Source organism: Morone saxatilis, unplaced genomic scaffold, assembly GCF_004916995.1.
Source record: "Morone saxatilis isolate NCDOM2014 unplaced genomic scaffold, NCSU_SB_2.0 Contig23, whole genome shotgun sequence".
NCBI lineage: Eukaryota > Metazoa > Chordata > Actinopteri > Moronidae > Morone > Morone saxatilis.
Window position 1 is genome coordinate 17,621,804 of NW_023339796.1, and position 22,210 is coordinate 17,644,013.

The following is a 22,210-nucleotide window of genomic DNA, read 5'->3' on the forward strand; positions in this document are numbered from 1 at the left end:
GATTGTAAGACTGGACCGAAATGAGCTGTAATCACGTTCTCATCTCATCTTATCGCGAGAAGTGAGCCGTACTATAAATTCCCCAATCGCGGCTGTCAGCCCCCGCACTCCCCTCTGTCCTCTGTGTCCGTCGGTGTGGTATCAAAGCTGAGGTATGTGTTATAAAATACTTTATTCTATGTTTTTCCTCATTGTGTTTCACAGTTTGAGTTTGTTAGAGTGTGCAGTTGTTCCACTTATTGGAGTTGTTTAGTTGGGTTTCTGTAGCTGAACTGTTCAACAAGTGGTTTGACACAAGATGATTGTCGTCAGTGTTGTCTCGTTCATTGTGAACAACCGACGAGGCTTTGATAAGTAGTAGAGTTAAGGAAAAGGAAAAGCCTTTGATGTATTTTTTTTTTTGTAAAGTGAAATGTTTCCACTGACAGACATGACTCACAGCTACAGTGTCAGGGGGACATTTCGACTTTAAAGTGCAGTTCAGTTGATGTGAAGATTAGTGAAATACCAAATCATTTAACCAATGAACTCAAGTGGCCTGATAAGTCCTGATGTACCAGGAATCTGTTTCAAGAAAAAACTATGAAAAATAGTAGAAAAAAGTATCATATATGCGGAAACACCTGTGGATTTAAACAAAGAAGAAGTGGAAATAGTTCATAGGTTTCAGTTGTTGCCAGTTAAAATTCAGCCTGGTTACATAGCCGCGGTCTGAGCTGCTGCAGATCTACTGTATTATTATATTATTATTATAGCCGACATCTAATATCAATCTGTGCTCTTTAGTTCTGAATGAAGCAAAAACGGTGTTGTCTTACAGCTATATTACTGTGTATAATTACAGTATTACACATTGTCCTACTCTGCTGTGCCACTGATATTTGCACAGTTCAATAAGAATAGTTTCACTCTGATGAAGACATTCTTCTTATCAAACCTGTATTCGCCTCACCTTTAGGGCTGCAACTAACAATTAATTATTAAACAAAGTTTAAGAATTAAACTAAAGTCCAAGGTCTACAGATATTTTGTTTTTTATCGGAGCAACAGCCAAAAAACTACGTTTATTAATGCTCAATCAAACGCTCACATTAAAGCTGGAACAAGGTAATGTTTGGTATTGAGGAACTACTTTAAAGATCAATTCATTATCAAAATAGTTCCCTATTCATTGTGTTGTAGCACATGGTACATGCACTAGAGCTGAAATTATTAGAAAGATAATTTATTTGACAATTAACATAAATTAATAAACTATTTTAATAATTGTAAACATTTGCTGGCACCGGCTCCTGTTTTGTCATATGATAGCAAACTTAAGATGTTAAAATATGCAACTTCCATATGTCACAGTGAGCTCTGGAAAGAGAAGATCTTTCACTGTTTTCAGACATTTTATAGACAAAACAATTACTTCATTAATCGAGATAACAATCAGCAGATCATTATGGAAGGTCGAGAAAGGAAATCATCATCAGTTGCAGCCGTGCAATGAATAGTTATTTTATATGAGTCTGAAAACTTGTACAAGTTGATATGAATAAAAGACATAATTTCCTTGTCCTGTAAACGAGGAAGTGTTATGGTTTATCCAGGATTTCACACACAGAAACAATGGTTGTGATTTTGAGAAGAGATTGTGTAATAAGTAAAGAGTTTCCTTCTTCTGTAATATGGTCAGACTGAAGATGGCTGCAGGCAATGCACAAATTGGAAAGCTGGCCCCGGACTTCACAGCCAAAGCGGTGATGCCAAACGGACAGTTCGAGGACCTGAAACTGTCAAGCTACAGAGGTATACTGCTTTGATGACACTCTCCTCTGGACTGTGATCCACTGCTTTGTGATCCCACAATATACTCAATAGACATTCATTTACACTACTGAAGGCTAGAATGAATTAGGCTGGAATTACCATAGTTACATGCTCACATGACAAACAGCCTTAATTGTTTTCTTCTCCTTTGGTGCAGGGAAATATGTTGTCTTCTTCTTCTATCCCCTGGATTTCACCTTTGTGTGTCCAACTGAGATCATCGCTTTCAGTGATGCTGCCGAAGATTTCAGGAAGATTGGCTGTGAGGTCATCGCCGCCTCTGTGGACTCACACTTCTCCCATTTCGCATGGTAGTTACGAGGCTTTTTATCTTAAGCAGCCGCAGTGATGGTGTGAATTTACTCTTGCAAACTTTCTCTCTCTGCTTTATGTTCTCAAAGGACCAACACACCACGTAAGCAGGGCGGTCTGGGTTCTATGAAGATTCCTCTGGTATCTGACACACGGCGCACCATCTCCACTGATTACGGCGTCCTAAAGGAGGATGAGGGCATCGCCTATAGGTCGGTTTGGCAATGTGCAGTTGGCTGTTTCACTACGCTTTGATAAAGATCAGAAATAATAAAGCCAGTGTTAGCTTCTGTCGCGTTTGCTTCCTGAGCGAGGTGGTACACTTTTATTAACATACCATTAAATGCGCCACTTTCCTGCTTTCACTCACTGCTCCTCTCTGAGTGTTTACGTCTTCTGAGACTCATGAACTCTTGCACTCTGTTTCAGAGGCCTGTTCATCATTGACGACAAAGGCATCCTGAGACAGATCACCATCAACGACCTCCCAGTTGGACGCTCTGTTGATGAGACCCTGCGTTTGGTCCAAGCCTTTCAGTTCACTGACAAACACGGAGAAGGTAAGTTACTGCTGTGTCATAACTGCAGAGGTTTGGCACCTTAATGTATGTAATTATTTTACTGCGTCCTGCAGCATACAACCCTGAGTTTATTAAACTATTCTCTCACTAAAAGATTTCAAGATCGCTTGAAATAAGCCATACAATATTTATAATATTTATACAAATGTTTTTCGTTTACACAAAAGTTTTTCTTTTCTCTCTCTTTTTTTTATTTGTTTTGTACATACTGCCTCACCCTTTATTCCTGCTGTGCTATGTGCCATTGCAACGTAATTTCATTTTGATGCAAATCCAAATGAAAAATAAAGTCTGTCTAAGTCTCTAATACTGTGAGTGATATAATTACTCTCACCTTGCTCTCCATGAATCCGAAGTTGCTATTGGCTGTTTGTAAAGACAGAGCAAAGATCATAAATGCTTATTTAAACATAAAGGGTGATTACCTTATCAGTGCTAAGGTTCACATGTATTTTACAACAAGTTGAGAAAGAATTGTAGACTAAAGGGTGGCAATAAAATGAGCATGGTCTTGAACAAATATAGTATACATTCGCCAACCAAACCTTTGATGCGTTTCCCTGCTTAGTACCCAAAGCAACATAGGTTATACACAGTATATCTGCATCCTAGTGGCACAAATATTTAATGCTTCATCTCCTGAGCCAGGACTCATTACAGGCTTATCTTTTCAGTGTGCCCAGCCGGCTGGAAACCAGGAAGTGACACCATCAAACCTGACGTCCAGAAGAGCAAAGACTTCTTCTCCAAGCATTAATAAGCCCAAGGCCAGAGTGTGTGGCCTGCTGTAGGAGATTTCATTTAGAGATTACATTTCAAGAGAACAATATTTATGTCAACCGCTGTGCCTGTGGAGGAGAGGTTAGGAGACCGTTTTTGTAGTCAACATGCTGTGTGTGTTCTGTTGTCTGTAGAGTGAATAGTGCACTTATGACCAAAGTATATAATTGTGTAATTATGATGCAGTAATGTATGCTGAGCTAAATGTCTGTTTGTTCTTTCATGACATTCCTCACTATTGTTGCTACGGACCATACAAACATTATTATGGGAATGAAGCCACAAACACCTCTCTGTTATGTCGGATTTCGTTCTTTTTTTTTTTACAGTGAACAACAAATGTTCTTTCATCAAAATAAAGAGTACGAGTTTATAACACTTTAAAGGAATGTATTTACTGCAAACATCACAGGTGAGATGTGGGTGTGTTGGAGTTGTTACACAAGTTTTGTGGTGTTAGTAGAAACAAGTCAGGTACATGTTTGATTGTGTGTGTGAGGTACTATGATTATATGAACAATTACAGCAAATAGTCAAAGACATAAAAATAATGGTGGACGATAAACCCCATCTAAAGTAAGCTGGAGGGTTATCTTGTATTATGAATAAAGTTTAAAATAAATATTCTTTCCCTAACCATGTTAATGGTTGATTATCAAATGCTGCTGCAGGGGTTTTTATTTAATTTATATTTTGACTGATTACACTTTGGATTATTTTGAATGTAGTTGAGTGACTTAAGCATTGCACCACTAACATTTGAACTGAAACCCCCTGTGTGAGTTGACAAGGCCTTTAATTGTTTCTATCAATAGACCTAAAACCTATTTAGATGTTCATGTATTGTACATTGCTCTCTGGCACACCTTGATTGAACAGGGCCGCCATTAATATCATTAATCACACCTGTAATAATTAACGTAGAGCTGGAAACTGTTAAGGTTGGACATGCCTTTAACTTAAATTAACAGTGAGTATATTAATAGCTAGTAACATACATTTAATCAGCCCCATTCTTTCTACACAAGGATATATTAGATAAATACATCTGTACAGTTAACAGTGATAAAGCTCTGTACTCTCACTGAGGGCATATTTTTGGCGGGAAAACCAAATGACGGCATCCTGGCTATTGTTAGATTAATATTTCAGAGTCTGAGTTGAGCCTAACATATTAAGAATTGAGATAGGCTTCCTAAGACTTCATAGACTGAAATAACCCTGGCAGGAAAGGTGTCGTTAATATTAGTATATGTGTAGGGTCCGTTACGTTGGCTGAATGTTGTTAAATTAAATAATTTAAAAGGTGAATTAATCATTAGCATTAGCCATACCAAGCTAACACTGAGCAACTACAGGAGAAAAGATGGCAGCCGGGAAGATGTGCATCAGGAACAAGGAGGAGACTGCTGAGGTTTGACCACCCGCAGCCTAGCTCTCGATAATATGCTTACCTGTAGATTAACTCACTTTGTGTATTTATGAGTCAGTGTTTAACATATTTCCAAGTCTGCTGTGGAGGACTTCAGATAATAGACACGGACAATTGCGCCATCCGGTGGCCACCAAGTCCAATTTAGCTTAACTGCTTTTCTCCTTTTACACGTCTTTCTTAATCTGTTTTCTATCCTGTCAATGGCTCTAAAGTGGACAGGATTATTCCTGAGTGACTTGAAAACCGAGCAAAAATCCCTGGTCTTCGTCAAGAGGATGGTGGCTGTGGCAATCTCCTCCATCACCTACCTCAGAGGGATTTTTCCAGAGGATGCCTACAGATCCAGATATCTGGAAGGTGAACACTGATGACCACAAATAGCTTACAGGGTTTAAAAAATCACCTCAAAGGAACATACCTCCCGCTATATCAGAACTTGTTTCAGAAATTCCTTACAAAAGGCAGTTTTTAAAAGTGTTTTTCTACATAGTAATAGAGCCTTGTCACAGCAGTGATTGTGATATGAAATAGTAGGTTAAACACAAGTGTTACAAATGATATTCGGTTCCTTTCCAGTTGCACAATAGCAGCTCTCTGACTCTGTTTATATTATTATATATATATAAGGTTTAACCTGAATGGACTTTGACCTTAATTAATATCATTGGTAACACCTGCCCTACTATTTTATGTTAAAAAGGCTGCTGTGAACAAGGTCTCTTCCAGCTGTATGGGAGACCCATGATGAGCAGGAAAAGACCTTACATTTTACAGGGTAACAGAGTAATAAAAGCTATTTATTGTCTTGTGTTCTTTGCCCTTTCACCAGATTTGTGCATCAAAGTTTTGCGAGAAGACTGCAACAACTCTGGTGCCAGTAAAGTTGTGAAATGGTAATTAAAATAGTCCTTCCTTAATGCTCCCAGACAGCACAGTAGTACTTTAGTCTGAAGGCCACAGCAGCTAAATCAACACCAGAAGTTCACAGTTATAATTAGCACTTCACGTCATTTCCTACCCCAACTGATGTTTTCAACCTGTCCAATCTTGTCTGTCCCAGGATGATGGGCTGCTTTGATGCATTAGAGAAGCAGTATGTAAGTTAATGCATCCATGAATACTTTGAATTTCTAATGTTTAATGTTGTCTGACATTTTGCTCAATACTGCTTCAATGACTTTTACTATTTAATATTGTCCTCTTAACAGCTGGAGATTGTGTTCATCGGGGTAAGTAAATTAAGTCAGTGATGCAACATTTATAGTTAACACATTGCTTACTTATAGAACAAAAGCTGCCAACAGTAACTCTATATGTTGGTGCCTTCTAGGTGTACACCAATCCAGATGAACCTAATGTAAGTTCTCTCTCAAAATACTGAAAAGTGTGTTAATATTATGAAGAGAAACAGGCTTTTTTCATGTGTAGTAGTAAATTAAGAAACATTTAGATTTATTTCCCCCTTTTTGCAGTGCATTATTGAGTCATACCAGTTCAATTTCAAATACACTGAGAAGGGGCCAAAGATGGACATAATCAGGTTTGGATGGACACTCCATGTTTGCATCAGTGTTGTGGATATGGCCTCCGCATGTGATTGAAGCGATGGTGATATTACCTCCATAAAACCACAGGAACAACGATGTGGAGATGCAGGTGACATTGGAGGACACAAAGAGAGCCTCCGTACTGCTCATCAGGAAGCTCTTCCTGCTCATGCAGAACCTGGATGCCCTCCCCAACAACGTCTACCTCAACATGAAGCTCTACTATTATGATGACAGTAAGACGCATTGATGTCTCTGCGAACAAAACAAGAACCTTTTAAGTTTACGTTTCTCTTTGCGTCACATACAAACATCTTCTTCCTGCTCTCCTTTCAAAGTCACCCCTGCTGACTACCAACCACCAGGCTTCAAAGAGGGCGAATGTGACAGCCTCTGGTTTGAAGGCATGGCTGTGCACTTCACGGTGGGTAAGGTGCATACTGGCTTCCACACCTTAAGAGTGCGCGTGTCAGCGGATCAAAGCCGGCTGGAGAAGCTTCAAGAAGGGAACCACCTGAGGGAGACCAAGCAGGTTTCTCAGAGAAATCCTCCAGAGAGGGAAACGATCAAGGTGGGTCCAGAAAGAGGATTTATTCGAGTGCTGGATTTCTGTGTAAGCAAACATTACCTGTTTCTTTGCTGATGTGCAGTTTTCTCAAAAAGCACTGAATCTAAGTCACTCTCGTTAAATGTTGTCCATTCTCTTTTTTATACAGTTTTCTGTCAGTTTATTATAATTGTCTGTAAACACCTGGTTACAGGATCCTTGTAAGAATACGCACGACCAAGAGGATCTACCTTCTGAAGACGGTATGTCTATGTGCTGCTACTGTTAACAGAACTATAACACTCATCAAAGGGTTTACACTGTTGACTCTCTTTCAAACAGAGTCTGCACAGTTCAAGAAACCCACAAGACCTTTGGCAAAGGTACAGTTGCACTAGAAGCTTGATTATATGAGAGTATATAGGTTACAGAAAAATAAATGACATCACCATAATGATGAATTGTTATGATGCAGTTGGACAGGTCATTATCTTTTTGTCTATCTTAGAGAAATGCAGCCACCAAAAATCTGGCGAGGAAGAGGAGAAGAAGAATTTAACCACAACGTTTACACAAAAGCTCTGTCAGCAACGTAAACACAAACAGACTATTTATGCATTTTATTGCAATGTTAAACACTGTTTAATGTTATGTTACTATTGATTTGATAAAAATGTGTTAGAGAGGTTCCTTATGTCTCCCCACAAGGCAGGATGTTACTGTCAGTTCTAATGTAGACGACATTGTACAAAAAGTGTACATGAAGTGTACAATCTAGATGAATTAAATTATTATGTTCAAAGTGCTTTATTTTTTAGTATTTTGTGTGTATAAAAAAATATATTGATGTGCATTGTTCAAGAAATAAAGCATTTTTGTTTTTTCTGTAAAAATGTTCTTCTGTACGTGGATGACAGAATATATTAAGCAAGAAAACATGCAGAGCAACTCATATGTATGCTGTAGTAGCTGAAATCAATCAAGATTCAGTAAATATTAATTAGAATCTGTAGTTTGATTCATCAGCTGATTGGCTCAATGTTACATTTATATCCTTCATAAAGAGTTTTCATCACTTTCAGCACTAACACTTGATGGCCTTTCTGTTCTGGTCCAGACCATCTGTTTTAGTCTCTGGGTCAGTGTTACAGCTCCATCTTCCTCTCGATGCGTCTTAGAATAAGCTGTCCACATCTCCCATCTCCACAAACACGGTCTTCAGCTGGGAGTAGTATTCGATCGTCACCTGGCCGTTCTCCCGCCCTATGCCTGGTGAATGTACAGATTATCGATTACTTCCACTTCCACTAATGTATGTGATTGGGGAGTGTTGAAACTGGGTTTTTAAATTAAGAAGTACTTTCACAATGCCACAATTGTTCTTTTTGGCATATTCACTGCAATTAGATTTAGGTCATGGTCTTCGTGCTAACAACCAGACTGTACCTGACATTTTGAAGCCTCCAAAGGGCACCTCCACAGGAGTGATGTTGTAGTTGTTGATGAAACAGGACCCGGCCTTGAGGTGTGCCACCACACGATGGGCTCGTCTCACATCCCTGCAAACACAAAACAATTTTTGTTGCTTTGACTACTGGTAATTCTGCTGCCTTCAGATCAAATCTAGATTCTTCTGAAAGGTTTAAGCCAATTGGTTCAAAAATCCCTTTTATTAGCCTAGATGTCTCACCAAAAACCTACCTGGTGAAAACTCCTGCAGCCAGACCCATGGTTGTGTCATTGGCTCTGTGCAGCACCTCCTCTTCTGTTTCAAAAGACAACACAGACATAACAGGACCAAAAATCTCCTCCTTCACGCAAGTCATCTCATCTGTGCAGTCACCTATACAGGGAAGAAAAAAAAGAAAGGACGAGAATGTGAAAACACTGGTGTGACCTCAAAGTAACCGATCTAAACTGCAGTGATGAATCCCTTCTCTTTAACACAGTAAAATTATTTTTAATGCTACAAAAAAAGAGTAAATTAAAGTTGTCCATCTTCCTAATGCAAAGACTTACCTAGCACACAGGGAGTCATGTAATATCCACCTCTGAGTTTGGGATCTGATGGGACAAAAGGTTCACCTCCACACAACACTGTAGCTCCCTAGAAACAATTCACATCAAGATCTAGATTTAATTTGCTGCACACAGGAATGTTGACATGGTGTTTGTAAAAAGCAAACTAAATTAGCAAGACGAGTCCTACCTCCTTCTTTGCCTGATCAACAAAAGATAGGACTTTTTCTAGGTGTGCTTGGCTGACCAGTGCTCCCATTCGCGTGTGTTCCAATAGTGGGTCTCCTATCTCGATCGCCTGGGTCCTCTTCACCACCTCCTCCAAAAACTCAGGCAGAATATCCCTCTGAACAAAGACCCTTGTACCGTTGCTACAGACCTGTGATACATTTAATCAAATAATATGTCTCCATGTGTAGATTGGACACAGTGTGAAAGCATATGAAAAACAACACATAATATCCAAAGCTGATATCTACCTGGCCTTGAGACAGGAAGTTGGCCATGAGAGCTCCCCTCACTGCGTTCTCCACTTCACTGTCCTCAAAGATAAGCAGCGGAGATTTCCCCCCGAGCTCCAGAGTCACAGGCTTCACCCCCTTGGATGCCATCTCCATAATCTGTGGGTGGGTTATTCCGATTGGGACGGAAAAGAAAACTTAACACTAAAGTGGTGTTTCTTTTAATTAAAGGTGGGGTCAGTCCAATTGTTGAGTCTCATTCCCAGATTGACGGATATAGATGCTATGGCAACCCAAAGTGTCCACGAATGCCATCTGTTGTGTGTGGCTCGTTGCAAGCAACTTTCTTTATTTGGCATATACCATAAACTAAAGCGTCTGTATTTGAAGGCCTGGGAATGACACTCAACAATCAACTATCTTTTTCCAGAATGACTGACTCCACCTTTAATGTCTCATACTTATAAGTTGGCACAGTGTGTCAAATTTTTAGACCCTGACCTTCTTGCCTGTTGGCACACTCCCAGTGAAGGACACTTTAGCGACGTCCGCGTGGTGGCAGAGTAAGCTGCCGGTCTCCTGGCCGCCCTGCACCACGTTGAACAGCCCCTCTGGAGCGCCGGCCTCGGCGTAGAGCTCTGCCAGTAAGACTGCCGTCACAGGCGTCACTGGTGATGGCTTGAACACCATGGAGTTGCCTGTTTTAGATCACAGACACAAGAGAAAAACAAGTAAGTAATACTGTTTGACTCATCTAATCCACTAGACAGCACCCAGAGATTATAGCTATGTCCAGTAATTAGATATGCTTCTTTATTACACACACACAGACACACACGCACAGTAATAGGCATAGAAAGCAGTGGTGATATGTGAAGAAACCACTGGGATATATTGCTGTAGTGCCATCTATAGGTCAAGGGTCACTAAAATGTTCAGGATTGCCATACTTAGAAGAATTTGACAACCAATTACAGAAAAATGATAAAGCATATGAAGAAAGATCAGATTCATCCAATATCACATGTACTAAATCTGGGAGATATTGGATGCAATTTGTAGTGATTGATGAATTGCTGCATTGTGGGTGTATCCAGTGTTTCCCTTGGCCCACAGTCTAACTTCTTTAAGGGAGTTTGTGAGATTTTCTGCTAGATAATATAAAAACAAATATAGCTAACCAAAAACATAACCTTCCTGAAGGAGAAAAGTCTGAATTATTAACTTGTCTTTACAACTTGAGAAGTATCCCATACCACAGGCCAGGGCTGGAGCTGATTTCCAGGCAGCTATCTGAAAAGGGTAATTCCACGCACCGATACCAACACAGACTCCCAGAGGCTCTCTGCGGGTGTAGGCAAAGGACCCCCCAGGCAGCTGGACATGCTGGCCTTGATAAAGGAGAGGCAGAATTATAATCTTAGTAAAACAAAGGGTTTAAAAAGATTTGGTTTTAAGAAAGTGAGTATTGTACCAACCTGCCATCGTGCTGGCTAGTCCTGCATAGTACTCTATACACAGTCTGGCAGAGTCCACATCCAGACGGGCTTCTGTGATGGACTTCCCATTGTTGACCACCTCCATTTCAGCGATCTCCTCTCTCCTGCTCTGTGCATGAAAACCACAGTGTAATAGTGTGAGTGCAATTGTTACACAACACAGTATGTGAAACAAGCTGCAACTCAGCAGTATTTTTAAAATTAAATCTATACAGCTCATGGTAATTTCCACTCTCAAGGTCTTTATTTTGCATGAAATAAAAGAGGCTCCATTAAGATACTAGCACACTGATCGCTTTCAAGAAACCAGGCCAAGGACCTATGATCAAAGTACTCTCTGAATTAATTCTCATGTGGTCTTTGTACCGACTTACATATTTTCAGGAGTATCATACAAAAGTGTAAAAATAATAATAAAACCCACCTCAATGATATGGGCCGCTTCTATCATGATGCGCGCTCTCTCCATCCCAGACATTTTGCTCCAATGGCCGAAGGCCGACTTTGCAGACTCCACAGCCTGATCGACCTCCACAGCACCACACGGCTCCAAATGACACAACACTCGCCCTGCAAAGTGAAATATATGATGGTAAATTAAGTACGCAGGTTAAACATAAAAACAGAAGGTTACAATGTTTTTATTTGGCAAGGCCATCTGACTTGTTTTGTTTACTTAGAACTGGTTCAATGTGCGTCAACCCTCAATAAAGAAGATATTAATTCTAGGCCTGTAGAGCACAAGCTGTAGCACAATGTATTGAATGTGGCATTTACACTGTGGCGTTGAAGGTTTCTTTGACAATGGCATTAGTCATTAGATAAATAACTAGGAACCATGCCAGGCAGTGCCACAAATTACAGTAACACAAATGTAACACCTACTGGGTATCAATGAAGCTATAATAGCTAGGATGTGAAGTGATCACATGACTTGGCTCTGCTCCACTGAAGCTGTTCAGTGGCCACAAAACGGGTTGCACATTGGCCAGTTGTGACTAAATGGATATACTATATAGTGAAAAACAGCATGTATGCATGATGTATAACATGAATTATGACAATTGAATTATAACCTGTTAAAATACCTGATACTGTTTTCCCAGGCCAGAGATCACCATGCATACATCTTCACACAGCAGTGACCAAAGTCCAGTTAGGAAACAGTGTCAACAATGTGGGACAGCTTTTTAACAGCTCTAACATCGACTCATGGTGTGACTTGCCTGTTGCAGGTTCGTAAACATTTTCCGTGGTGCGTTTCTCCAGGCTCGTCCGTCTCTTCCCAGCCCAGAAGTTCAGCGGGACCGTGATGTCCACTGACCCCGAGGAGACGCATCGTACCGCCGCCGCGAGGGGAGCAGCTGCGGGCCGCCGCAGGGACGCAGCGAGTCTCTGGAGCATACTCAAACTGGCTCTGTGGCTCCGAGTTTATAACTGTAAAACATACACCCTGCAGGTTAACACCATAAGACACTGTCGCCTCATTTTTAAAATAAACACCGACACTGTAAAACGCCAAAGCGCTTTCACTCAACTTCAGTAAACTAACGTTATGCTAAACTAACTAGTTAGCTGTTACAGCAAGTGTACACAACGTTTAGAGGGTAGCTCCTTCTTCCTGGATGTTTCACCATTGTATATAGCTACACGAACTATACTTACAGGCCTCTTCACACTTATTGTGGGGTTTAATGTTATGAATCTAGATAACAGCTCATATGTTCGGTTAACGTTACTTTATCTCAGTGAGCCTCAGCCAGGGGGCGGGGCCAATACGGTACGTCACTTTCCTGTTCTGTCAGACGATTGGATATTTTCACTGTCAAACACACAAAAACAAAAGTAATAATTACAAATTGATAATTTAATTGGATACAAACTGCACGGGTGTTACAATTAAACTATGCTAAAAGGAATGTGAATACGTAAAGGTAAATACAATTAATTATTCTTTAGTAATAAAATAACGGACGACGGTGAAGTTGGCTTCCAACTCGTCAGTTAAGGGGAAACTTAAGGGAGACTTAACTTACTGAGCTAAGGACTAGATTATTTGAGAGAGGCTTAAGACTCTTTAAAACACAGTTTCAGATTTGTGAAACCTTTATTTTATTTGTGAAAATACAAAACAGGTAGATTTCACAGTTTTCCCCACATTTAGACCACAATGGACCAGGTCTCTTTCAGTAACCACCATGTCCTGCAGTCCTCCATGACAAGTAGAATAAAGTTTTTACAAATATGAACGCGTTAAGCCCACTGACAGTATTTATTAGTTAAGCCTTTACCTAAAGCTTTCACAAAAGTAAGAGGAGCAAGAAACGGAGGATCGGTCGCTCAGCACTGTAAGATAAATCTCCCTTAAGTTTCTCCTTAACCGTCGAATCGGAAGCCCACTTCCCCGGCGTCGTCACTAACGCCGTGTTGTGGGAGGAGCTCCATCACAATGATCTTCCACAGCAGCGGCTCCGACCGCACATTGCAAGTATGGCCGGGGACAGTGAGACACATCTAAGGGACCGGGACGAGAACACCAACATTGTTCGACAACCCTTTCTCATCGGTGTCTCCGGTGGCACCGCCAGCGGCAAGGTTGGCACCCTAGATGGCTAATTTGACCGTTTTCGCGGGTTGTCAGGGGCAGATTTAGAGCTACGGCAGAGGGTCCGTCGGCAGCCGGTTGACCGCGTGGCTTCAGCGGCGTCAACGCTGAGGTTTGATTGACAGCTCAATCATCTGTTCAAACACTAGACCCTTCGCTAGCACCGGTATAGCTCAGCACACTCGTCCCGGGCTTTGTAATTGTTCAGTAGCGTGTTTCCGTCCCGTACGGGGGGCGGAGGTCGTTAGCAGCACCGACTAACTTTAGACGACGTGGAAATCACTGATGTTAGCCTACTTAGCCGCCTAGCTCAAGTCCATCACACGCTATCAGTGCAGACAATGGCTGTTAGCTGTGTTCGCTCACCTCGAGGCTATCGGGACTCTTGTTTGTAAACAATGAACCAATTATATTTGCTTCATGTCTTCAATGTCGCCATAGTAGGCTTGTAACCGCATATTTAGTTAAAAAAAGAACAAAGAAAAGCTGGTAGCGATAAAGGCATGTTTTAGTGTGTGACCTGGGGCGACAGCTAACGTTGAATAACGTTAACCTAGATGTTGGTGTAACATAATGACTAATAACAGACACAGACGGCAGCGGGAAATAAAATAAAAAAACAACCCAGATGGAAATATTTCTCTGAAGCCATCGCCCCCACGTCCCTTTGTTCTATTACGATTCAAATAAACCAGGTTGTGACCGGGTTGAGTAGTGTAACCTTCAGTCGGGATTCATTTAAACAGAAAGCGAGGTTTATTTTAACAAAGCTAAAGTACAGCCTCGTTGGTTTGCCTTTTACCATAACTTGCGTGGGCAGCACTGAACACTGGCTGACATCCTCCTCGTTGCTAAAATAACGCACCGACGTGGACATAGTCAAAGACGTCATTAGGTTTCTTTGTTATGGACCGAGCATACTTCACCAGTACCACCAGTACCACCACACCTCGGGTGGACCGGAGGCACCAGTTGAACTTCCTAGTGAGAGCCACTGCCAAGACACTTAAAAAAATACTTAAAATTAAAGGTTTCAACATCTGGCCCTCTAAGTGCTCTATTATAATATTTGCTCACGTACAGTGTAGGTAGATCAGATATGAGGGCGAAGACTCGCATGTCTGACGTCTTCTCAGTCCGCCCCTCCTCCCAACTTTGTCCCAGATATCAGCACACTGGCGCTGAGCCACTGTTTTGCTTCCTGGAGTAAAAACCCCTCACTAGGGACTGGACGAAGGGTTGTCTGTGCGGTTTTGACGCCACACTAGACGAGTTTTAATTGAGGAGACGGCTCATGGATTGGATGATGTAATTTTAGCCTCCTCGTCTGAGAGCAGCTCTCTGCAGGGCCAGTAGCTGAATTGTTCATCGGCAGGTGTTTGATTTTAGCCTGGCGTTTCTTGGTAAAACATTTCTTTGTTCTGTCGGTAATGAAAATCGTCAGTCACCTTATCAGTCATATTTATCCAAGTGGCGAGAGAACCTTAAATTTCTTATTTTTTTTACTTTAAACATGACAAAAGTTGAATATCATAATACTCACTGATTAATTAATCAGCCAAAAGACTCATCAGTTTGTCAGCTTAGTGTTGGAGCATTTAAAATGCTGTATGTGCATTAGATCTTTGACGTGTTCAAATTCAGGTCCTTTTGTCTGATTTTTGCATTTGAGTGTGTTGACGCAACCTCCCAGCTCCCGAGGTGGGGCGTCCGAATTCATTGTGGTACACTTTCAGGAACACAAAGGCATCAGCCGCGGGCAGCTGTAGAATGCCCAGTCAGCACTGGATATGAGATTCATTTAGTTGAGAAGGTCAGAGAGGGCAAACATGGTGGTCCACTGGGAAGTTCACCTCCAGTTGTGTTAACTGAATCATACAGGGTGGGAAATTACCCACCCACACCATTTCCTGTTAAATGTGACTGTGTGATTAAAATGTGTCTTCATTTTTTTCTCTGTGGACACAATACAATACTTATTTTTATGTTTGTGCTCAAACAACGCATTCCTGACCTATTTATTTATTTATTTTTAAATTGTTTTTCCGTTTATCTTTTATTGCAGTCGTCTGTATGTGAGAAGATAATGGAGCTGCTGGGGCAGAACAAAATCGACCACCACCAGCGGCAGGTGGCGATCCTCAGCCAGGACAGCTTCTACAAGGTGCTAACTCCAGAGCAGAAGGCCAAGGCAACCAAGGGCCAGTTCAATTTTGATCACCCAGGTATCCAACCAGCAAAACCATAGTTGGTGTATAAGCTCCAATGCACTGTATTGGAGTATAAAGCCCCTCGCCCCTCAGCCCCTCAGCCCCTCAGCTGCCTTGAAGCAGGCACATGTTTGCTACTCGTATCGCAGATTCCAGTTGCCTCAAGAAAAGTGTTTTTCAAATGGTTTGAAACCAGATACTTAATCTACAAGTGGAGTTTGACATGCAATGGTTTGTGGAATTGGTAAGAGCTGAGGCTGCTTCGGCAGTAAACAGATTAAAGATCAAGTCTTAGATGACGATAACTAGCGAACTCAAGCAATCAAGTTTCCAAGATGATATATAATGTTTCAAACAGGCTTTTGTTCAGCAGCATGCTTTGCTGCCATGTAGGTCATTTTTTTTCAGTGTGGCTTTGGCAGAAGCATAGACTCCATTTTTGGAGCCTGACTTTGCCCCCTCATACTCCTGCTTCCTTTCTCGGCTGATTTTAAATCCCCACACTCAGCAGGCCTTTCTCAGAAGCAGCTGCTGTAAGGCTCAGCGACTGAACCCAACACCTGTTACACGGAAGAGATTCCTAGGTCACCAAACGTGCAGAGTGGGGACCCACGTGTCCACATGCGCACACCAAGCTGGTGTTAAATGATACAGAATCTCATCAAGATTGTGACTGAGCGTTTGCCTTTTGTTGTCCTCAGATGCCTTTGACAATGAGCTGATCATGCAAACACTCCGACAGATCCTGCAGGGGAAGACTGTCCAGATCCCAGTTTATGACTTTGTCACTCATTCCAGGTGAGCACCTCTGTCTGTTGTGCGTCACAGCTGCCATTTTGCCAGCACCTATAATTATGTGCTCTTGAAGTATAGACATTTCATCTACAATGACACGTCACCTCAAACAGATAACTGAACCTATTATTTATCTTGATTTTCTCTGAGGAAACGGCTGTTTAAATTTGCGTAACACAATGAATGAATGTCACTGGCAGAGAGGAGAAAACTCTTCTGTGTGTGTTCTTCCAGGAAAGACGAGTTTGTCACGGTGTATCCGGCTGACGTGGTCCTGTTTGAGGGAATCCTCATGTTCTACTCGCAGGAAATCAGAGACCTGTTCCAGATGAAGCTGTTTGTTGACACAGATCCAGACACACGGCTCTCACGCCGAGGTGTGTAGTGATAGTTTGGTTAAGCATGACGGGTGGAACAATTGTAGAGTAGTGCCCCGCCTAACTTGAGTATGTTAATTTAATGTTAAACCAAAGTAATTAGTACTGCTAATAAAAGTTACATGTAGACTTGTTGCAGCAGGAACATTATAACACCAGTGTAAGTTCTCCCCAGTCACCACTGAATACTAGTGATGAATACCAGTGTGGGTTTCTATATGGATGTATTTTTCTCATTTTGTTAATAGGCTAAGATTTAATATTGTCCATCTTTTTTTGTGTATGTGCTTTCTCTATTTCAGTTCTAAGAGACATCAGTGAGCGGGGTAGAGAGCTGGAGCAAGTGCTGGCTCAGTACATCACTTTTGTAAAACCGGCCTTTGAGGAGTTCTGTTTACCAGTAAGTGATGTTCCTAACTTACAAGGTGGTATTGGTGCAGCAAATGTTACACTGGGACGGGTGGCATTATCAGACAATTATAGCTTAGAAATTTATATTTGTTTTAATGTACATGTCGGCCAATGTCAAACAAGTAATTTCAGCACAGAAAAGCCAAAGACACATTTGGGATAATTGAAGTGTTGCCATTACATTGTTTGTCCACCAGGGAGCACTGCGTTTTATTTAAACTCTCAATTCATATCTTGGGCATAATTCTTGAATAACCAAATTTAAGGCACCCTTATCGAAATGTTTATATTTTGTGGGTATTATACTATTGGTTGATATATTGGCAGATATTTTAGGTATCAGTGCCCATTTGATGAGGAATGTTGTTTCAGCACGTGAGCATTGACCATATCCTTATTTCTATTAGACAAAGAAGTATGCAGATGTGATTATTCCACGAGGAGCAGATAACCTTGGTAAGGACAATTGTTATACAGTGTACACGCATTGCAGTTATATTGGCGAGCATAGGAATCTCTTTGTCAATGTTTTTTTGCAAACGATTTTACACATCAAGGTCTCCTTACAGTTGTTGGAGAGTACTACTTTAGAAACTACGCTTTATAAGATGTGTAAAGCTTTGTGTGGCTCCAGAGGGAGCTGCAGGGTCTAATAAACATCTGTGTAAAGACTACATGGTAAAAGAAATATGGGGGTGTATAGTTAGAAATAAGTGAGCTTACCAGACTGTAGCCTGCTCCTCATTTCTGCTGGAGGCTACAAGCATAACTCTTCAAAATCTGAGCAAACTGCATTATGGGTGATTTAAAAAAAATAAATAAATAAAAAAGACAAAGACATCTGTGGTTCTCTGATTTTCAGCTTTGATCATTTTTAACTGCCTGTCATGAGTCTGACAACGTTATAGGAGAACAATGCTACATCTGTTTTACTTTATTAACTCTGTGAAACTCTCTCCTTGTTTCCTGCAGTGGCCATCAACTTGATAGTACAGCACATCCAAGACATTCTGAACGGTGGACCAAACAAGCGCCACAACGGCTGCATGAACGGCCACAGCACTCCACGTCAGCGACGGACCTCCGAGTCCAGCAGCCGGCCTCATTGACCTCATCACACCTCTCTTCACAGAGCGGAGAGGGGTGTGGGGGTCGCGCTGTAAATAATGCCTGATGGCATCTATGTATTTAAAAGAGAAAAGAGATGCAAAAAGAATTGAAATGCCTTTATTATTCTGACTCGTTATTAGTTACTTTCATTGTAATCGTTGAACTTAGATTTTGGTCAGGAGGGTATGAGAGAAGCTCTTGTTATTCTTGTGAAGAGACCATGGGTTAAAATTGACCCCATGCATTTCCCTCCCAGATTGCATTTATGTTTTTTATGTATCCCCTGCTGCTCCATGGAAATTCATGCCGCTAATGAATAAAAGAGGGGAATCCTTTTACTTTTTTTTTGTAATGTCTGATAAAACTTGAACCCCTGATGGCCGGGGGAGTCTGATAAATGTTTGTGTGGGTTCCAAATGAGAAGGGCGTGGATTAGACGACGATTGAAGAAACCAGGATTGCACTCTGTATTTGTACTGACAATCTTGGAAGTGTTTTCCTTTTTCTCTTCTTTTTTCCAGTGTTTAAGTTCCCTCATTGTATTGTGTGGTCTAGTGTGTTCCACTAGACATCTGTTTACTACACAGTGTGCACCACATTGATTCTGAGTAATGTCTGCAGCAACACACTACATGATTTTTCAGTACTGATTGCAGAATAACGTGACTACCAGACCAATGAAGCCAAAGGCTGGAAGGTTCAACTGACTACTGTATTAACTCAGTCTAGTGTTGTGGGTATTGTTACTTTTTTGGGATGCATGTACCCTCTTAATTAATGACCTGTTGATGTATGATTATCCCAATCAAAACTCATTCAAACAAAACTCATGTCTTCTTAAAGAACATGAATTAAATCATAAGGTTATTCAATTTACTTCTCCAATTTAGATGAGTTGGCCCGCATTCACGTGACAGAATCAGCCCTGTTAGATAAAGACATGACATTTATAACTCTCAGGTTGATAATAATTTAAAGGATGTTCAATGCCACAGCAATATCCGTTTTCCCAGGTGAGTGGCTATTAACCACTGAGACCTACCACAATGCCTCTGCAAAGTTACCTCAGGTCAACCTGTACAGTAAGTATCCACACTAGAAAGCAGTTTCCATTCTAACTTAAGGTTACAATAAAACAAACTGTTTAATCAATTTTGTATTTCATGTGCTGTATTTGTTGTGTATAGTACAACTGGATGAATGGTTTGTACAGTATGTTTGTTGAATAGGAATTGGGTTATTGAATGATTTATAACTGAATGACGTCAATTGATTGATGGTCAATAAACGGATGAAGCCGACTGAAGTGTGATTATTTGGACAAAGTTTAATGATATGCATTGATGAGAATACATGTATGACACACAGTGGATAAGTGGCTTTCAAAGTGTCCACTAGATGGTGCAATTACTGTAGTTCTGCTCCCTTAAAATGCTGACGGACATATGAACACAGGGCACATGTAATCGTCCTGAATGGTTCATATGATTGGAACAAATACTCGACCTGCTACGTTCGGTTGTCAACAGCACAGTAAGACATAGCATATGTGGTATAAAATGATCTATGAACATTATGTACTGCAAGCATGATGCACATTTCCTCACATTCATTTCAGCTACTTTAATCCTAAAGCAAAGCTGAGCTGAAAAACAAAGAGAGCGTTCAAACGTTGCTTTTCACAGCCTCCCTCTTTGTCATGTAGCTAACGCCACCAAAAAAAAAAGAAAGAAAAGGGAAAACTAGTCCTTTATGACAGCGGGTGCTAGAATTTACGAGGAGCGCTTGAAGGCAGCAAAGAAAAGAAAAAAACCTCAGTGTGGAAGAGTCAAGATGGTGGTACGTGTCACCGCGGCATGTTCCTGATGTAAACAATGAAGCAATTTAGCTCCTTTTGGGTGAATTTTAACCTCTCCTTGTTTTATATGCACGACAGAAATTTGGGCTCCAGTTCAAAGCCACTCTGGAGAATGTCACCAATGTGAGGCCATTGGGCGACGACTTCCGCTGGTTTCTGAAGGTAGGGTGGCTGTCAAGAAGTGAGCTAGCATGCTAGCTCACGTCTGTATATAGTTATATAGTATGTCATCTCATTCTCCTCTCCGTGTTCAGTAGTGGTCATAGTTTTATCATGTTCGCCGACAGAGGAAATGTTCTGATATCACCCCTTACTTGACAACAAGATAAGAAAAGACATGTACATTGTGTAGGTGTTTAATCATGTTGACACACTTCTTAACCACTTTACTGATGCTCAGATCCACAGATTTTACAGAACAAAGCCCTCCATTTCTGTGACAGTGTCTTTCACTCTGTGTCTCACTTACACAGTGTTTGTGCATCTTCTCTCCTTAATTTAGCTGAAGTGTGGGAACTGTGGAGAGGTCCCAGATAAATGGCAGTATGTAACCCTAGTGGTAAGGACAAAATGAATCCTGGTGTCCACACAGTTTGGTCATTTCTGTACATATTGTCACACAGCGCATCCAACCTGTCTCTTTTAATGATTCACAGGAGAGCGTGCCACTGAAAGGAGGACGAGGCAGTGCCAGCATGGTGCAGAAATGTAAACTTTGTGCCAGGGAAAATTCAATAGGTAGGAGTCAACGGGCTGTTTTACTCACTTTGTCTTCATTCTCTGAGGAAAATACTGTTGTTGAATTATAACGTGTATTGTTTATTTACAGATATCCTGGGAGACACAATCACACCGTATAATGTAAGCAAACATACTGTACTGAAAACAGCGACTCCCATCACGCACTGCAGTTGCCATTTGAAAGCATGACTGCTGGTGTGGGGAGTAAATGTGCTCATTTTCAGTTCATTCATCTTCTCAGTGCAGAACCCTATTAGACAATTACTTTTTGTTAAACGCATTAAGCAACAGCAGAGTGACGGTAGGACCATGGTTGTTATAGGTTGTTTTAATTAGAGATTGATTATCGGTTTACTCGATCGATTACTGGATCCGATATTCAGCATTTTTCCGATTACTGGTATAGTTTTGCCGATAAAATAAATAGAAAACTCAAATTTCACTACAAATGTGAGTTTTACTAGTTTCATTTTTATTTTTACTGTATTTACTTCGTAAAGTTTTGTGAAACAATTTTGTGTATTTCTTTAAGTTTTCAGTTAACTTTATAAGAAATGCATTCCTGCACTTGTTTTAAGATGGCATTGAAAAGTTATCTTTTGCAAGTCCTTAAAGAACTCCAATGTTCTACTTTATTAGAGGTGGCAATACCAAAGTGTAAAAACGCTTTGTTAAAAGTAGAAGACCTGCAATCAAAAGTACTTAAGTAAAAGTTCAAAAATATCTGTATCACAATATACTTTAAGTACTAAAAGTAAAAGTGCAGAATGGCTCATTTCAGAATAATGTATATTATATTACTGGATTATAATGATTGATGCATTTTTTATCACTTTAATGTTGCAGCTGGTAAATGTGGAGCTAATTTATTTACAAGCAATAACAATTGCATAAAATGGAGAATACTCATGTAAAGTACAAGTATCTCAGAATTATACAGTACTTAACTAAATGTAGTTAGTTTCACTGTGAACTACAGAACAGTGGTTATTTTTAAAGATTTCCATTTTTACCGGCCCTGAAAAAACATATAGGTCGATCCCTAGTTGTAATGGGGAAATTAAAGGATAGGTTTGTTCTTTTTTTAAATTTTTGGTCAGGTGCCCA

The 22,210-nt window shown here is 40.7% G+C and overlaps 5 protein-coding genes across 6 annotated transcripts in view; 4 read left to right on the forward strand and 1 right to left on the reverse strand.

Annotated features, from left to right (window-relative positions):
- On the forward strand, positions 1–3,866 carry prdx1 (peroxiredoxin 1). The gene is made up of 6 exons (XM_035671303.1): positions 1–152; positions 1,682–1,794; positions 1,973–2,126; positions 2,217–2,339; positions 2,557–2,687; positions 3,383–3,866. The coding sequence occupies exons 2-6, from the start codon at positions 1,689–1,691 to the stop codon at positions 3,463–3,465; spliced, it is 597 nt and encodes a 198-aa protein (XP_035527196.1). The 5' UTR covers positions 1–152; positions 1,682–1,688; the 3' UTR covers positions 3,466–3,866.
- Positions 3,867–4,619: 753 nt separating this feature from the next.
- Positions 4,620–7,610, forward strand: zte38 (zebrafish testis-expressed 38). Its single transcript, XM_035670730.1, has 12 exons — positions 4,620–4,902; positions 5,136–5,280; positions 5,753–5,816; positions 5,984–6,020; positions 6,132–6,152; positions 6,254–6,280; positions 6,396–6,463; positions 6,558–6,706; positions 6,809–7,041; positions 7,232–7,280; positions 7,360–7,400; positions 7,526–7,610. Exons 1-12 carry the CDS (start codon positions 4,855–4,857, stop codon positions 7,574–7,576), a joined length of 933 nt encoding a protein of 310 aa, XP_035526623.1. The 5' UTR covers positions 4,620–4,854; the 3' UTR covers positions 7,577–7,610.
- Positions 7,611–7,640: 30 nt separating this feature from the next.
- aldh9a1b (aldehyde dehydrogenase 9 family, member A1b) lies at positions 7,641–14,812 on the reverse strand. Of its 2 annotated transcripts, none has more exons than XM_035670729.1 (12): positions 14,683–14,812; positions 12,223–12,433; positions 11,421–11,566; positions 10,976–11,105; positions 10,754–10,888; positions 9,999–10,195; positions 9,516–9,656; positions 9,227–9,415; positions 9,037–9,124; positions 8,719–8,860; positions 8,464–8,576; positions 7,641–8,286 (listed from the first exon to the last, which is right to left on the reverse strand). In XM_035670729.1, the coding sequence occupies exons 2-12, from the start codon at positions 12,398–12,400 to the stop codon at positions 8,192–8,194; spliced, it is 1,554 nt and encodes a 517-aa protein (XP_035526622.1). In that variant the 5' UTR covers positions 12,401–12,433; positions 14,683–14,812; the 3' UTR covers positions 7,641–8,191. The 2 variants fall into 2 exon arrangements, with proteins under 2 accessions (XP_035526622.1, XP_035526621.1); XM_035670728.1 differs by lacking the exon at positions 14,683–14,812 and adding an exon at positions 12,662–12,761.
- Positions 13,440–18,842, forward strand: uck2b (uridine-cytidine kinase 2b). Its single transcript, XM_035670731.1, has 7 exons — positions 13,440–13,591; positions 15,667–15,826; positions 16,513–16,609; positions 16,841–16,983; positions 17,286–17,383; positions 17,802–17,850; positions 18,367–18,842. The coding sequence occupies exons 1-7, from the start codon at positions 13,487–13,489 to the stop codon at positions 18,501–18,503; spliced, it is 789 nt and encodes a 262-aa protein (XP_035526624.1). The 5' UTR covers positions 13,440–13,486; the 3' UTR covers positions 18,504–18,842.
- A 1,372-nt stretch (positions 18,843–20,214) lies between these two features.
- Positions 20,215–22,210, forward strand: part of czib (CXXC motif containing zinc binding protein) — a 3,714-nt gene continuing 1,718 nt past the window's right edge. Inside the window, exons 1-5 of the mRNA XM_035670718.1 lie at positions 20,215–20,343; positions 20,441–20,524; positions 20,865–20,921; positions 21,019–21,100; positions 21,192–21,223. Of these exons, the coding sequence (XP_035526611.1) occupies positions 20,257–20,343; positions 20,441–20,524; positions 20,865–20,921; positions 21,019–21,100; positions 21,192–21,223 (342 nt within the window). The 5' untranslated portion in view covers positions 20,215–20,256. The remainder of the gene's footprint in view (positions 20,344–20,440; positions 20,525–20,864; positions 20,922–21,018; positions 21,101–21,191; positions 21,224–22,210) is intronic.